At 42.3% G+C, this 18,434-nt stretch overlaps 1 protein-coding gene across 6 annotated transcripts in view; it reads right to left on the bottom strand.

The window, feature by feature from the left end:
- The window catches only part of LOC120055802 (cAMP-specific 3',5'-cyclic phosphodiesterase 4D-like), a 61,505-nt gene that overhangs the window by 36,707 nt on the left and 6,364 nt on the right, over positions 1-18,434 (bottom strand). Inside the window, exon 1 of one of the 6 annotated variants that reach the window (XM_039003781.1) lies at positions 7,567-8,271. The exons of the other annotated variants lie outside the window; for them this stretch is intronic. Coding sequence (XP_038859709.1) covers positions 7,567-7,694 — 128 coding nt within the window. The 5' untranslated portion in view covers positions 7,695-8,271. Of the gene's footprint in view, positions 1-7,566; positions 8,272-18,434 lie in introns of those variants that run through there. 6 annotated transcript variants of the gene reach the window in all.

Here is an 18,434-nt window from a genome sequence, read left to right as displayed (position 1 = left end):
CTTGTCGCCTGTCTTCCCGCCTTTGGGACAACGACTGCCATTGTTAGGGCAGAGACGTATATCTCGTCATACAGATCTCTGGTGTAAATGGGAAGGCGCACACAGCACAGATGGAGCAAAGGAGACGAGGCCAGAAATACAACATGAGAGCAAGCGAACATAAATGCTCCTAAAAACGAAAAATAACAAAACCTTGATTATTGCGTAACAGGCATTTAAACGTCGCGCAAAAACATACATTCAATATATCGCCCATCCCTAAGTGGGACTTGTTTTGTTTCCAATGTACTGCCTTTCCTGTGGCATTAGACATTAGGCCGCAGGCGGGGTGAGGAGGGGAGGTGGGGGGAGGTAGTGAGGGGTACTGGGGTGAAACTATAGGCCTGTTGGATTAAGATACTCCCTGCCTGCTGAGGTTGAATAACCAGTCTCCTGGGACACAGGTCTGGTTCAGCCTGTCTGGTGTGCGTTTGTACTGTGTCTCCATTGTTCCTAATCAGACATTAGAGAGGACGTGACCCGCGCATGTGGAATGGGCTGGGGCCAGGAGAGAGTATCGGCTCAGAGAACATAATTAATTAGCTGACTCTTTATTTTATGATGAATGGATTATACAGTATATAATGAAAAAATTGCGCATGCCCTTAATGTATTTGTAACACTTAATTTGAGGATCTGCATATAAACTAATCATAAACATTAGTACATAGTTTGTTTACTAGTAAATCAAGTAAACACATGTATAAGGCCTGTTGTTCATGATTTGTATATGCTAATAAGTACATGAACAAAGAGTTAATTAATGGCTAATAAACTAAATGGTTTGTGAGCAGTTTACCCTCAAATAAAGTCATATCGCCTATTTGTTCATGTGATTTTGCACGTCTTATTGCAGGAGCAGCAAAGAGGAGAAGCAGCGGAAAAAGTATGAAAAATCCCAGTCTGGGTGGTCTGTATAATCAGCACGTGTGCATTTTGGCTTGCCTGCTGATTGGTTTTGCACACATTTCTGGCTGCACTCACTTTCACTGCGTTTGTATTACTTTATTGGGCGACTATACTGTAGGTTCTCTATATTGTTGCACGTTTCCATGGACCATAGTCTTAATTTGGGTACATAACATTCTAGAACTCACTTACTTGAGATTTACCAATGAGTTTAACTTCAATGGATCCAACTCACCAAATTTGGTATGCCAAGGACCTGAGCATTAACCGCAGAGCAAGACATTACAAGACTTCCCAGTAAAATAGAAATATAGGCAAACAAATAGCACAACTCCAAAGACAGCTAATTAACTGTTGTGTTTTGGCTACACACACACACGTACGCATGCACACACACACACACACCTTGCTGCACAGTACATCCCTATGACTCTATAAACGCCGCTGAGATAGCCATCTGGTGTTCTGGGACTGGTAATCCCCGGCTGTGCTAGGTCATGTTATGGGGATTCGAGGAACCCAGAGGAAGTGTGCTCCTAGTTCTCTCTGATTGGTTTAATCACCGTTTCCAAGCACAAGCCCTTTCCTCAAACCCCCAAATAAAAACTAATCGTATGGCACTGGGACACCCGGAAGAGACGTATAACCCATACAGTCTGGGAGGTCTGGTGAGGACATATTACATACAGACCCCTTTGTGAATTAGTATGTAATGTGTAATGGCGGACAGTTTTACTGACCCAACACGGGCCTAGCAACACGGGCCTAGCCTCACCGACGCATTGAAACATAAATATGACATTAGGCACATAAATAAGATACTAATACTGACTAAAACAAATAAAAGCCCACGTTAACAAAGTACGTAAGCACAATTCTGCTCCAATGAACACCTCTCGCACTACAGCGAATTGTAAAGAGGACGGCAGGGCTAAAGGCTCACTATAAAAGCCGCCGAGTCGAAAACCTCTGAGTCATAATTCATAAAAGGGCCTTCTAACTACAAACAGAGCAAATGGGGCGCATCAGTCTTTCCATGCTGGAACCGTAGAGCTGTTCCGGGGCTGACCTGGGCTATGAAAACAGGAGGGTCTCCTGTGGGGCAGGGACTCAATGAGGACTCTCTCTCTGTTATCCTCCGGGATCGTTTTGCACTCAAGAGAAAACATTAGAGTGAGATGAGAGGGGAAAGGGGCTCGGGCTACTGCAGTGTGTGTTCCAGGGCTGAGGTGAAGGGAAGGGGAGGCAGTCTGGAATAAACTGATGACTGGAGTGGGGAAAAGTAGTAGAAGGAACACAGCTGGGATAGGGATATTATTATGCTATTATGCTATGTGGCATTATTGACGAATTTACACAGAATCCATTCGCATATGCGCTAATGGTCTAGTATTTGCTATGGCACACATTCACGGTTTCTATGGAGTGGCTTTAAAAGCGTTTCACATCTTCTTGGATCTGGAGATCTCCTTAGTGGACAGTTAAGTCGGGGTTATTAGGAAAGCATCCACTATGGAGAGTCAAAAGAGTTATTCAATCATGACAGAACTCTCGGTGAGCTTGTAACTAATGACCCCGCAGCACACCGTAGGAGTGCATCCCAATAGCACCAAGACCTCTGTCTGTGGATAGATGAATGCCTGTGAGGACATCCAAGACCCACCATTACACCCTACTCAGAAGTGATTTAGGAAAAGCTTGGAAATGCCTCTAGACACATTAATAACAACAAGTCCTCTCCTGGCTGTTACCGGCACCCCCCCTGCCAGAGGAATGAGTTATAGGCTATTCTGTGGAACAGGCTTGATGACTTTATAATCTGTGTAAATGAGGTGTTTCAGGTACTAGATAACGTCTTGAATTATTTTATCAAGAGCACATTGATGTGACATGCCATGGAATGAATCAATTGTCCACCTTTGTTTCAAATGCAGTACATTCATCTGATCTAAGCAATTTGTCATGTTTTCTTAGAATACGTTTCTATTTTCTGGCCAAAAAATAATGTTGTTTGCAACTTTGCATTTGGCCACAAAAAACAGCACCGGCCCAGGCTTCATATTATCTCAATTTGACATATCAAGCATTAATATCTTCCTTTTCCACTCACTTCAAGTCGAGTTGGATGAGGGGGTTGATGTATTCAACTCTCTGTTCCAGGAAGTAAGCCTGCTGTAGAATACTGGGGATCATGACTAAAGCACCCTCAATTACCTCATTCACTTACCACTAGCCAAAACTGTCTGTGCCCCAAACCGTTTACTCACATGAAATTACATAACACATAAATCAAACCTCCGGTCCGACACCGAGCAGACGGAGCAGACACACAAAGCTCATACGTGTGTTGTGTCAATGTCTCATTTAGAAATAATCCTTAGGCTCCATTAAATGTTTCCACTCCCCCCCCCTTCCCCCCCGTGCCATTACTTGCATAAATGTCATTGCCGCTTCATTTTTTAACTTGGCCTTTTACTTGAGTGTTGAGGGAAATGAAATGAAAGGGCCTTCGACAGACAGCTGGGTCTGAATGGTGGAGGCAACAGAGGATGGACGGCGTGGCTAAAACAGATTTAATCAACTAATGGATTTTGTCAACTGGCTTTTTGCCTTCAATTTAAAGTGAGGATACACTGTGACTGCTCGCCTGCCTCCCTCAAGCATATTACTGCGGCTGGTAACAAGGTTTTTAAAGGGTAATGGTGTGCTTCTCGAAATCAATTTCTACGATGGTTTGCTTATGTATGCAAATCAACCACAGACGTAAATGTACACCCTGTGTCTGTTTAAAAAAAAAAAGATTTTGAAATGAATAGATTGAGATTGAACCATGTATCATAAACTGAATGTTCACAGACCATGACAGTGAATCGCCAGGATTCACTCTGAAATTCCAGGAATTTTTTTATCTTCTTTCCTATCTTTGAAAGAACTGGTGGTAGGTTACTAGGTTCTACGAATAACACAAAATATCTCCCCCCCATCAGCTGAAGTATGCTGATCAAGAAAAAAAAGGTGTTATGTAGGGAAGCAGATATGCCCAACACTTATATGTCTTTCCTACTCATACCTCACCTCATCATAACATCATAGGAAACATAAAATCTAGCATAACATGACATATCTCCACTGTAACTATTCCCCAAGTTGTTGCTGTAAATGAGAACGTGCTCTCAGTCAACTAAATTCAGTCAACTGAATAAAAAATATAACGATAAAAATAGATGTATCTAATTTCGGTGCGGTAGAGCGGAACGTCTCAACTGTAAATCAGAGATAGTCGAATCTTAACCGAGACCGGTGGGGTGCTAGACCGGTGTCTGACGTCAGACTCATTTGTATCCATCCTCCCCTTACAGTTCCACTCCTCACAAGCCTCTCTGCTTATGTCTGAAGATGCACCCATACGGACAATATACACTCACTGGCCAGTTTATTAGGTACACCACCCGTTCACGAAAATGTATCGGTCCTACAGACAAAGTTGGCATCAAGGCATTCAGTTACTGTTTTATTGAACGTTAAAATTGTCAAAACGAATCACCTAAGTGACTTTGAGCGTAGTATGATCGTCGGTAAGGGGCGCTGGATCCAGTATCTCAGAAATGGCCGCCCTCCTGGGCTTTTCACGCACAACAGTGTCTAGGGTTTACAGAGAATGGTGCGACAAACACATCCAGTCAGCGGCAGTCCTGTGGCGAAAACAGTTAGTTGATGAGAGAGGTGGAAGGAGAATGTTATGATTCGTGCAAGCAAACAAGCAGACCAAAAACAGACAAGTAACGGCCCAGTGCAACAGTGGTGAGCAGAACGGCATCTCGGAACACACAACTCGTCGATCCTTGTCACGCATGGGCTATTGCAGCAGACGACCACACCGGGTTCCAATCCTATCAGCTAAAAACAAGAAGAGGCGGCTCCAGTGGGCACGCGATCGCCAACACTGGACAATTGAGGAGTGCAAAAACATTGCCTGGAACATGACAGCACGTTCAGTTTACTTGAGTGACCTGCGCAGTCCTCAGACCTCAACCCAACAGGGCGTCTTTTTCAGATGAGATGGAACGGACTGTTTGCAGCATGAATGTACCGCCGTCCAAAATATGCAGCAACTGCGTGATGCCATCGCGTCAGCATGGACCAACATCCCTGTGGAACCTTTCCGACACCTTGTAGAATGCCCCAAATAATTCCGGCTGTTCTGGAGGCAAAGGGGGGGGGGGGGGGGGTGACCCGGTACTAATTCCTAATAATCTGTCCGGTGAGTGTATGTGAGGGAGTGCCTGACCCGTAGTGTAAAACCATGTATCTCCCTCTCCAGCTGCTTTAATAATGACACTTTGTACGCTTCTTTATGAGAATAGATTGGGCTGAGAGGGTCACTCCAAGTAAAGAGTAAAGCTCTTGGTGATTTGACATAGGCACTCTTGCAGGTGATGAGGGATTAGATTACCAGGTAGCCAGCATATAACACCCTCCACAGATGAAAGGCTTTTCAGACGTTTGACGGATTATCATTTTTGCTCACTTAGACAGCTGGAACTCGGGGCAAAATAAACACCATTTAAATCATGTGTTCCTAGGTTCTCCAACAGGCAAATTGATTATTAAGCAGGTCCATATGCACCAACAACCACATACAGAAGGCCACACTTAAAGCCCTACTCCTCCAGAGCAGACAGCTAAAAGGCAGGCGATGAAGCGGCCCGCGGAGACCGGTTACAACAACAACAGGAAGCTTCTTTATTTGGGTTGTGGTATCGATCGCCCTCGGCCCACTAATGATAGAGCACCAGACTGGCAGCTAGCCTCTCACAGTCTAATCTCTGTTTAACCCAGAAGTAAAATCTTGCGTAATTTGGTCCGCTGCGTGTTTAACTTTTGTGTTCATATGTGTTTGAAATGGAGAGTTCACGCAAAAAAAAACGAAGTCTCCACCCTTGCAAAAGGAAACTCTTAGCCAATGCCCCCCCCCCCCCCCCTCTTCCGATCTGCGTGAAGCACTCGAGGCAAAGCAGTTTAAGCACCTCCTTCGACTAACCCTGATTCATCCAAATAACCAGTGAAGAAAACCCCAAAACTGGAACTAATACTGCTCTTTATCTCACCCATCTCATCCCTTCAATCTACACACAGAATCTGCCCACGGGAGATTACTCACAGTCAGGAAGCCATTTTGCTCTCTGGGGAGCAAGGCTGGGTCGGGGAGTTATTCAGAAGCTCGCAGGAGTCCCTTTGTTCTATAATTCCCTTCAGTGGCCCATCTTGTGGTCATACAGCACAGGAGGGTGAAAAAAACGAGTGGGCTGTTCTCACTGGTAGGAAAAGCTCTGGTACACTACAAGTGCGATTGCTTTTTCCAGTAGACTCTAAGCCTAAACCATCCAACTGAATTAAATATACAAGTACTTTCATTCCAGAATTTCACACAGTTGTTGGTTATTGTTCGGGCATATCCTACATATTTTTTTGGGGGGAACAAAATACATTTTCTATCCAAATTGTGAAGAGAAAAAAAATCTGTAATGATATCGTTGAGGAGATACAAGAGGCCAGTGATTTCCCTGCCCTCTGACTCCCATACTCCCAAATGTTCTGCATTATATCTGATAAACATAGATCAGGCATGAGAAAAGGGTCAGAGGAATGAAATGTAAACATGTCTTTATGTCTCGATTTCCTCACTCCCTACTGGCATTGAGGATTGATTATATGTGACATAAAAAATCTCCAACTTCTTGAGCCCTGTGAGAAGATTCATTAGAGTCGATGGAGAGCTTTGTTGAACAGTATGTCCATAGATGTGAGTGTGTGTGTACTGTATATACAGTATATATGTGTGTGTGTGTGTGTGTACTGTATGTACAGTATATATGTGTGTGTGTGAGTGTGTGTGTGTGTGCGTGCGTGCGTGCGTGCGTGTGTGTGTGCGTGTGCATGTGTGTGTGTGTGCGCGTGTGTGTGTGTGACTTGTTCTCCCACAGCCCACACAGTCTAATTGATAGTGGAGGGGAGAAGCTTCGAGACACTGCTATGCTGCTGTTTACAGAACTGCCTGGCGATTGTTGCTGGACCTGCCTGTTCTCAAGTCTCGACTGCTATGCACAAGGCTACTGTTTTAATGTTGAACATACATATCTAATGTAGGAGGACATCCTTGAAGCGATATCGCTGTAGGCTACAGTATGCGTTTTTTGAATGATCCCATGAAGCTGAACAGCTATCTAATAAGTTAGACTCATAATGGAGAATACATGATAGGGTAGTAGTTCATTTGGAAATTGTTGGGGGACATTTTTACTGCTACAGTATCCCATTGATTAGCTGTGATTAGATGGATCAAGATCACAGAAAATAGATATTCTCCATTTCACAAAGAAACCCCTTAATATTTAATTTCATATACAGTAGGCCTGTGATGATAAAGAAACCTGGGATATCTGGGATATATCTTTGTAATCACAGAAACGGCTTCTTTGGAGTCATCTCAACAGCCATTATGGTAACTTTCAACTTTGAGTCATTGTATCAATTTTAATGATACCACTCCAAATAGTGCATTCTACAGCAGCATACAAATGGCAAGGCAACAAAATGTAGATTTGTTTAGCATATTACCGCCTGCGTTTTTGTATGATGTCAATAGGCCTGTTGACGGAACAGGGCGATCCACAGACATTCCCGTTCCGCGCTTGGAAAGAGCGATCAGCGGAGAAATAGAATCCACAGTTCCTTGGCACACTCATTTTTCACCTTCCTTTTCTCTCTCCCTCTCTTTCGCTCTTTTCTTTTTCTCTTGGTGCTTCTTCCCAGGTTGTCATCTCAAGTTGTCATCCCTGTACAACCCATTGTCTCTTTCTTGTTCTGTCAGGAGGGCCAACTCTTCTGCAATCACCCTTGGTTCTTATCACCTCTAAGGCAGAAGCTATGCCCCGGGCTCCAAAACATAGGGAGGATAATAATGGTAGAAATGTGCATTTTATCTGTTCTTCAAGCACCTAGATTCTTCTAGTACTTTTCTTCAGCGTTGATATGAAACATCAATGACAAAAGCACATGGATGGGTTCTTGAAGCAAAGCCAGAAAACGCAGACTCTGCCTGCTGTCAATTTCTCCATTTGTTCTCAGTGGCTCTCAGTCTCGGTACTTCTGTCCATGTTTCAGGTTTCTTCAGGTTTACAAACGGAACACCGTTATCGTCTTCTATCTGTTTCCCTCTGGTTGTTAGAACTTAAACTCAGCACTGACTCCTGTCCCTGTGTAGTCCTACAGGACTGGAAGCAGTGGTTCCTGTGTGCCAGCCTGCCACTCTAACCCTATGAGAGAGTGAGGGTGTGTCTCTCTCTCTCTCTCTCTCTCTCTCTCTCTCTCTCTCTCTCTCTCTCTCTCTCTCTCTCTCTCTCTCTCTGCGTGCGTGTGTGTGTGTGTGTGTGTGTGTGTGTGTGTGTGTGTGTGTGTGTGTGTGTGTGTGTGTGTGTGTGTGTGTGTGTGTGTGTGTGTGCTAGACAGGGAGCAAGTTTCACTGTGAGGTCATGGCTAAGAAAGGGGGCGTGGCCCCAAGGAGCATGGTTCCAGCCTCCTCAGAATGTCTGACACATTAACCCTTTGTTGCACTTCCACGAGACTGAAACGCTTATGGAGTGCGGTGTGAGTTAGTTTAGCTCCTAATACATCAATGTAGTAATTAATAGGAACAACATCCTGCAGATAACATCAGAGCACAACATTCTTCGATATTCTCTCATTGGGCACAGTAAACATATTATTTCCGGAGTTATTCCTATGACCAGAAAAAGTGAAGTATTCCTCGATATTAAAATGGACATAACGAGCTGCTAATAATAATAAAAACACAGGGCTATCGATACATTGCAGCTGCAGCGTGACTGGATGTAGGGAGAAGGACGTTTTCCGGTTTTGGATGGTGTGATGTAGCAGAGGGTTTGGTGAGGTGGGGAAGGATGGCTGTTTTCTGGTTGCCCAAAGGATAGGTAGTGAGTCATAACAGGAAGGGAGTATCATGATGGGGTTACTTAGTACCTCCTAGGGCACAGGTCTTCCTAAGGAATGACTTGTGGTTTTGACCAGGGATGGGCAACTAGCTCATTCGGGGTCTTCAACTTACTGTTGCTAGGTAGAATAGTAAAATACACCAGGTGCAATTTTAAAATGTGGTTGTGCATCAGTTTTTCTCTTATGTCAGTCACTGATAGTCAGTCAATTAGCCCATGTCAGCTAACATTATTTACATTGGTAAGTTAGTGTAGCGGCCAGCAATCTAAACTTGTAGTAATCATGGTCAAATTACCGATCGTGGGGCCCCCGTTGATTTTGTTTGTCACTCTCACTCAAATATCATATAAAAAAACTGAATTTGACATCACGCCCCATGGAAAAATGTACAGAATGGCAGCAAACTTGCTTTAAAACTGCAACATTTTCTCTACCCCCTTGGCAAAATTTGTAAAATTGCACAAATTTTACTCTAAAACTGAAATGTTTTCAAAATACGAAACCTTACCCGGCTGACCCACTCTAGTCCTAATAGGAGAATTTACAGCGGAACGTTTTTGACAGTAGACCACATATGAGCCCTAAAGTTAAATTCTATGAATGTGATACAATAATGTATGGAATCGACTATAAATGTTGTGGCAAATATAAAAAAGTGATGAAGCAGACAAAAACATCTCATTGTCTAAGTATTCAGAGATAACAAAAGCACTACTTGGAATAATGTGAAATCAGATATGTAAAAGAAAAAATAAGTAATTATTTCTACTGCAGTCCTGTCAACAGCTCTTTTCTCCTCAACAAGAACGAGGCCAACAGATACATTAAAACACATTCTGAGAATGTAAGTCTTTTGCAACAGGGTATTATTGGCAATTACCCCCACGTGTCTTCCTCATATCTATCTATCTATCGGGTTGCTGTATTCACATTAATCATGTAAAATGGACGCCACTATATTTACTCTGTTTGAGAGCCCTTTTGCCAAAGCACTGGTTATGAGTTAATCAGCACAATGACTTGTGCTTTGGCAGGTGGGCCTATTACTAGCATATTAGTGGACAAAAAAACATTACTGCGTTCTTGGGATGTGAGATGTACCAGATGGCCTTTTCGCAGAGCAATATTCTATAAATGAAAAAAATTATATTTGGACTTATTTCACCACAGAGCAAAAATAAAGTAATCAAAGAAGATGAATAAGGAGCTAGAAGTGCAAGGTCAAATACATTATTTCTGGCCTCTTCTTGTGGTGTGAATACACACTGGGCTCCTATCCTCTCCAATTTCTGCATTATAAAGGGCTTGGGGAGGACTCTGGCTCCACGTCACAATCCTGGAAGCTGGTGGACATCTGAGGAAAGCCAGATTCCAGTGTTTAGGTCTGGTCAACGTCTTCCCATTTGTCCTGAAACAATGGTTCTAGAACAGAACGTTGGAGCTATGTTGACCGGTCTAGATAAAAAAGGCAGACTATTATTGTCACAAACTCTGACAAGCTGAGTCAGACTACAATAGGCATTCCACCAAGTGAAAAGTAGGACATCAAGTATCAAGTCAGTCTTTTTCTGTCTTCATTTTAATATTGTCAAATCACCTGATTACTAAAAAGCTTAAGAGTGAACAGTAGAACTTGTCTCTGTAACGATTGTCTACTTCTTCCTCCTCCTCAGACGAGGAGAGGCGAGAAGTATCAGAGGACCAATATGCAGCGTGGTAATTTGACATAATGATTTATTAACTGAAGTCTAAGACGAACACGAAAAACACTTGGAAAATTACAAAACAACAAACGAACGTAGACTGACCTAAAACATGTGAACTTACATATAACGAAGAAACGCACGAACAGGTACAGACTACAACTAACGAACGAACAAACCGAAACAGTCCCGTGTGGTGCGCAGACACAGACACGGAAGACAATCACCCACAAACAAACAGTGTGAACAGCCAACCTTTATATGGTTCTCAATCAGAGGAAAACGTCAAACACCTGTCCCTGATTGAGAACCATATAAGGCTAATTACAAGTGACCTAAACATAGAAACACAAAACATAGAATGCCCACCCCAACTCACGCCCTGACCAACTAAACACATACAAAAATAACATAAAACAGGTCAGGAACGTGACAGTCTCAGTGTTTGGTCTATAGGCATTGGTCAGTAACCTAGGGAACGCTACAGTTGGCCCGCATGAGCCAGACTCAATGGTGATGTGTCTGTCTGGGGCCGCCGCAACGCTGGCTGCATGGGCCAACAACATCCCCATACGTCAAAACTAATGGACCTGCTCAAGTTGAAAAGTAACATTTGGTGCCATGCGTAGACACCATTAACATAAACAGCCAAAGGAAACAATGACACAAATCTGATTATGCCCGAAAAAAAATGAGCGCAGGGGGAAACACTGAAAGGATAGAGGGAGAGTTTTGTCACAGCACCCATTATATTAGCTACACGTGTTGACTTAAAAAAAGAAGCCAAAACGGTTGTCACCCAGCTAGGAGTGAACCTGCTCGAGTATGGTACTTGCCAAAGCCTATATATATGTCTCAGGGACATCAAATGTTATGTTATGGCATGTACTCTGGTGGGGTATCAGTGTGTCACCGTATGAATCATAAACTGCCGTCTGTCAGTGATAGGGGGTCTCAGAGTGGCCTGAGGACTCGTCAGGAGTGGGCTACATAACCTAACCCGGCCCCGCCCTGGTCTGGAGCCCTCCTCTATGTAACCCTATCTGGCCCAGGCATGCACAGTCACAGTCCCCACGTCACTGTATCACCCCTGAAGCATGGCCAGGCACACTGAGATTACACCCTGGCTAGGTATGTGTGTATTTCCAAGTTTATGTGTTTGTGCATGACAGTTTGCGCACTGTTTCACCCACTTTCTATGTATATATTGTATTCTAGTCATGGCTCATTCTATATAAAAAAATATAAAAAATCTGGATTATGTGTGTATTGTTTAAAAAAATATACAGTATATGTTGTTAGGTATTACTGCACTGTTAGAGCGAGAAACACAAGAATTTTGCTGCACCTGCGATAACATCTGCAAATCTGGCTACGTGACCAATAAACGTTGATTTGATTTGATGAGTGCTTGATAACAAAACGAGGAATAATCCTCACAAGTTTGTTCCCAACCACTGTTCCTTTGCTCAGCCAGTCTCCATGCAAAAGCTAGACACTTCCTCCCTCTAGTGGTCGCAAACAAGTCCTGGTGCCCTGATACTTCCACAACACCCAGGGCAACAACCACATGCCATGTGAGAGAGAACAGACTTCAATACAGAGCTCAGGTCAGGACCGAACAGATAGGGCTTAATACCTTGTTAGAACACTACAAAGCAAGGCATTAGATCCCTCTGACACCTATCAGGACAAAATCCTCCTTAAACATTACGAATCGTATGAAGGCAATTTACTAAATGCTCTAAATTAGTTGTAACCAATCACGCTATCGTCATCAAAATATGACCCAAAACAATTCAACTTAATAAATTCAATAAATTCTCAGTCGACACGGTGTAAAATATAAACTGAAAGACATTTGCCACAATGTCTTAATGACAGGCCCAGACTGGGCCTGGTTTAATTGTGGTTCATTGATGTGACCTGGGTCTGGACAATAGGGAGGTAAACAGGGAGGCTTGGAAGCGGCGGCTTGGCGCGGTGACAGCCAGGGTTGGCCCAGGCCAGGCAACAGCCACGCTGGACTGGATCGATGTGCTTTGGGAAGGGGGGGGGGGGGGGGGGGGTGATTGGGGAAATCAGTCATGCTGAAAATATGGAGCAGAGCATTGACGCACATGGACAGTGCCCAGCCACAGCAGCGCTTATCGACTATTCTGGGCTGGGGGCTATTTTGGGAACCTGTGGACACTGACACTGTTGTCCTGTAATTGTGTTACCTCGCTTGACACCCTAGATATCTCTTATTAACACCCCTAATCAGATCCTCGCTAAAACTTCTCCTCTAGAGAACTATGGCCCTTAGGCCTAGCTCATAGACGTAGAACACAGAATGTACTAAGGCAATTCATTATTAGGAATCCAAACATTCCTTTCATACCAGAACGAATAACTGTCTATTCCATTGCACCTCGTTAATATACCATCAATGTATTGTTAGTTGACTTGAATGGTGTCGAACTGTAGTGAATCTAATCCATCTCTGCTAGAAAAATGATGCCAGTGATGTCTCCAAGTCGTAATGGTGTCCTGATACCAAATGTTACAGAGATGAATGGTGGCCTGGTACTACCAGAACAAGCTGATGAGCTTCTATTGTGATGGGTTGGGAGCACATCTCGAATATCACAGACTGCTTTGTCTCGGCTGTGTGTGCGTGAGTGCATGCGCGCTCATGTCTGTGTGTTCAGAGGGATTGTCACTATTGGGGGATAAAGATTTCTGAAGCCAGCAGAGTTCTATTATGACATGCAGGGCAGAGAGAGGCAGGCTCCAGTGGCAAACAAAACAAAGGATAAACCAACCCGTTATTAAGTCACCCTATATGGCGCTTTCCCTGAACATGTACACTATAACTCTATAATCGACATGCATGACTGATTTACAATGAATAATAGTTATTCTCATGAACTACACTATTACATAGTTAAATAGAGCCATGAATAATAGTTATTCTCATGAACAGCACTATTACATAGTTAAATAGAGCCATGAATAATAGTTATTCTCATGAACAGCACTATTACATAGTTAAATAGAGCCATGAATAATAGCTATTCTCATGAACAACACGATTACATAGTTAAATAGAGCCATGAATAATAGTTATTCTCATGAACATCACTATTACATAGTTAAATAGAGCCATGAATAATAGTTATTCTCATGAACAACACGATTACATAGTTAAATAGAGCCATGAATAATAGTTATTCTCATGAACAGCACTATTACATAGTTAAATAGAGCCATGAATAATAGTTATTCTCATGAACAGCACTATTACATAGTTAAATAGAGCCATGAATAATAGTTATTCTCATGAACATCACTATTACATAGTTAAATAGAACCATGAATAATAGTTATTCTCATGAACATCACTATTACATAGTTAAATAGAGCCATGAATAATAGTTATTCTCATGAACAACACGATTACATAGTTAAATAGAGCCATGAATAATAGTTATTCTCATGAACAGCACAATTACATAGTTAAATAGAGCCATGAATAATAGTTATTCTCATGAACAGCACTATTACATAGTTAAATAGAGCCATGAATAATAGTTATTCTCATGAACAACACGATTACATAGTTAAATAGAGCCATGAATAATAGTTATTCTCATGAACAGCACTATTACATAGTTAAATAGAGCCATGAATAATAGTTATTATCATGAACAACACGACTACATAGTTAAATAGAGCCATGAATAATAGTTATTCTCATGAACAGCACTGTTATATAGTTAAATAGAGCCATGAATAATAGTTATTCTCATGAACAGCACGATTACATAGTTAAATAGAGCCATGAATAATAGCTATTCTCATGAACAGCACTATTACATAGTTAAATAGACCAATGAATAATAGTTATTCTCATGAACAGCACTGTTATATAGTTAAATAGACCCATGAATAATAGTTACTCTCATGAACAACTATACAAATAATACCATGTATTGTTGCGGAATAACTCTCTGTTAACTCTGTTGTAAAACTCTGTCACAGACTACGAGAATCTTTGTAGATTAAAATGTTTCCTATGACACCAATTTAGACTTCCCTAATCCCTACATGAACTCCACTTTGGAACGGGTTGGCGAGACATGCGGCAAGACATGTGGCGATACTAATCTGGTCATATTATGGGCGAGTGTTCTGTTCTGTTGTCTGTGCGCTAGATCTCTGTCTTTGATCTGCTCATATGATTGTGCCATAATCACAGCTGGAGGACTGCTTGGAGGCAAAGGGGTAAGACTGAGATCAAAAGACAGAGTTACTAAAGCTCCCCCATCATATTTTCATGTCTCTCATTTATTTAACTCACGGTAGAGGAGTGAAAATGCGAATTTTGGAATAATGGATTAGGCTATATGTCATTTCAACTTTGGCTTTTTATTATTTTATTATTTAGTTAATAAACCAGTATCAACATATTTTCTTGGAAAACTTGGGGATTTGAAATGGGTAACTGCTGTATATGTAAACCCCCCCAAAATATTATCAATGTTATAGCTCCCTGACAATTCTGACTACTTTAGTGTGACACTATGGCTAACCCTCATTGTGTGTGTGTGTGTGTGTGTGTGTGTGTGTGTGTGTGTGTGTGTGTGTGTGTGTGTGTGTGTGTGTGTGTGTGTGTGTGTGTGTGTGTGTGTGTGTGTGTGTGTGTGTGTGTGTATGGTGAAGGGGTCTATCCTCATATGGGATCATGGCATGTCTGATCATCGTGACTCTGCTTGGCTGCGGCCCATCGCCCCCCAAGGAAAGACATCAATGGACACTGGCTGTGCCATCGATACCCCGGTCCCAGCGCCCTCAGGGTGGGACACCCAGAACTACAAAATGCACCACGGCGAAAACAACAAAAAGCACCACAGCAAAAACGCACCACAGCCAAACTACAAAACGCAGCATAGTGAAACTACAAAACGCACCACAGCAAAACACACCACAGCCAAACTACGAAACGCAGCATAGTGAAACTACAAAACGCACCACAGCAAAACACACCACAGCCAAACTACAAAACACACCACAGCCAAACTACAAAACGCACCATAGTGAAACTACAAAACGCACCACAGCCAGACTACAGTGCCATCACAAAATGCCCTAGAACATAACAAAATGCTCAACACTCCAAAATACTCTATAAAAACATTGAAAACACACCACAGAAAACTGCTGAAACTAAACAAAGAATAGCAACACCACCAAATGACAGAGCTTTGGCTTCAACATTGGCTTCTCTTGTCACCCACTTGAGGGTGTTTTAGCACCAACTAAAATGCTGAGTATGTTACTATAAATAACAATCCCGTGGCATATCACAACTTCCCTGAAAGGCAAAAAGCACAAAGTGAGCACAAAGTGATACAACTGAAACCAAATGCAGACAAGTGCAATATGTTAGAACTGTTAGGGATAGCACTTCTGTACAGCAGTGAAACTTTGGTTGTTAAAAGATACAATGATTTGGGGGGGAGTCTACTTCTCAATAATATTCCTCGATGATAACCTTATGAAAGTTTACTATCCACTACATTAGAAACCCTTTGGTATCACCAACAACAGGTCAAAAAAGAGGCAACACATAAAAAAATCATTATTAAGGATTAATTCATGATCATTATCCTTACTTAATGATGATTAATTATGTCTTACTGGTTACAGGGAGAAAAATGTAATAATTTGTCATGTGTAATGAATATGAAAACAACTTATAATAGAGAACATACAATCCAGTATTTGTTAGTGATGGGGGGATCGATACAGTTACATACTGCGATATCATTTTTTTACCATATTATATCGATACTTTGACTCCAAGTATCGATTTGTAAAATGTTGTTTTGTTGCTAGGTAGCGTTAGCTAGCGCTACACTCTTAGAAAAAAGGGTTCCATAATAGTTATTCGGCTGTCCCCATAGGATAAGTATTTTTGGTTCCATGCAGAACCCTCTGTGGAAAGGGTCCTAAATGGAACCAAAAAGTGTTCTACCTGGAACCAAATAGGGTTCTTCAAAGGGTTCTCCTATGGGGACAGCCAAAGAACCATTTTAGGTTCTAGATAGCACCCTTTTTTTCTAAGAGCGCAATCGGCAGTACCTGCGCCAAAACTCCAGTATTTTTCATCATACAGCTTGTTCTCCATCTTCTTTTTAAATAGTGAGCCAACATGTTTTCAGCACATTTATTTCCATGATTGATCAAAACTCATTTTCTCGTGCTCTCTCTTATCTCTCTGCAGCAGACATACAGTGAGCAATATGTTTGGAACATCAAATCGTAGTATCGAATTGCAATACATAATAGAATCGTGAGAATTGTGAGAATCGCAATACATATTGTATCGGCACCTAAGTATTGTGATAATATTGTATCTTGAGGTCCCTGGCAATTTCCAGCCCTGGTATTTGTACACTACACACACACACACACAGTAGAGTTGTGTCAGCAAGTAACTCATCACAACAAACAGCTTACACCACAGGACTGTACATACCCAATGCATGAGTGTCTTCGAGAGGAGGGGTTGCTATGCACAGCTTTCCTGGGGAAGCGAGAGTCTTTGTTCATCATTGGGCCGGCTACTTCAAAGAGCCAAAGGTACCGGTGGAATTCAGAGACGCAACAGCCTTCAGATGACAGGGGATGAACAGAATGGACTGCAACATTTATGTGGCCTGTCTGGGTTGAATGTGAATGTCCAATGTCTATTGGTACTGTTCAGTTACAAACTAAACATGGTACACCTTTGTGAGAACAATCGGTCCACAAAAGCAGAACAAAGTTACATCTACTGCATCTAGCAGAGACACAAGAGGGATTAATTCAAGTTCTGCACGGTCAATAACAGGTTTTCCATGCAATTCCTGAGAAGAAGAACATGTTATGATAAAGTAGTGCCTTCATTGAAAAGCAGAAAGCTCAACTGAGCCACCAAAGTTCTTCAGGTTCTGGTCCCTGCAGTGGGGATATGTCCTTTTTTTTTTTTTACTGATAAAGTTCACCTAACTCTGCGTAAACACACCTAAAAAGGCAGAATGATGCCTGTTAGGAGCCCATCTCAGAAAGCATATGAGTTTACCAACGGGCCAAATCAAATCAATTTATATTGTGTCTCATATCAGCTGTCAGCGCAGGTCTGGAGCTAATTCCCTGCTTGTTTTCCGTTCTGCTCACCAGCAAGAAGCCGAGATAAACTTTTCACTTTTACTCCTCGCATTCCTAAATAGGTTAACAGCAAACTCAATCTTCCCAATAGCCAGAGGACTGACAGGGGGAGGGGTGCGAGAGTCCTCCAAATAGGGTCCAAAAGTCGCCTTAAAACAAATACTGCGCTGATCTAGAGCCCAAGAGCTGCTTCTTTCTTTGTTCAAATAAAAGCTTGAAGAACTTTATAAAAATCAAGAGAGACAGAGAGAAAATAATCCCAAAAATGCTCCCAGGAGTGTGTGGCCCCTCAATCGTCTATATCAGACTCTCCTCTCTTCTGAAACTGCTGGGACTAAACTCTGGCCTGGAACAAGAAACAACAACACTTACTCCGCCTTGGAATAACAGACAACAACACTAACTCTGCCGAGAGAGAGAGAGAGAGAGAGAGAGAGAGAGAGAGAGAGAGAGAGAGAGAGAGAGAGAGAGAGAGAGAGAGAGAGAGAGAGAGAGAGAGAGAGAGAGAGAGAGAGAGAGAGAGAGAGAGAGAGAGAGAGAGAGAGAGAGAGAGGGAGAGGGAGAGGGAGAGGG

The sequence above is a fragment of the Salvelinus namaycush genome, chromosome 11 (assembly GCF_016432855.1).
Source record: "Salvelinus namaycush isolate Seneca chromosome 11, SaNama_1.0, whole genome shotgun sequence".
NCBI classification, from domain to species: domain Eukaryota; kingdom Metazoa; phylum Chordata; class Actinopteri; order Salmoniformes; family Salmonidae; genus Salvelinus; species Salvelinus namaycush.
This window is presented reverse-complemented; position numbering and strand designations above follow the sequence as displayed.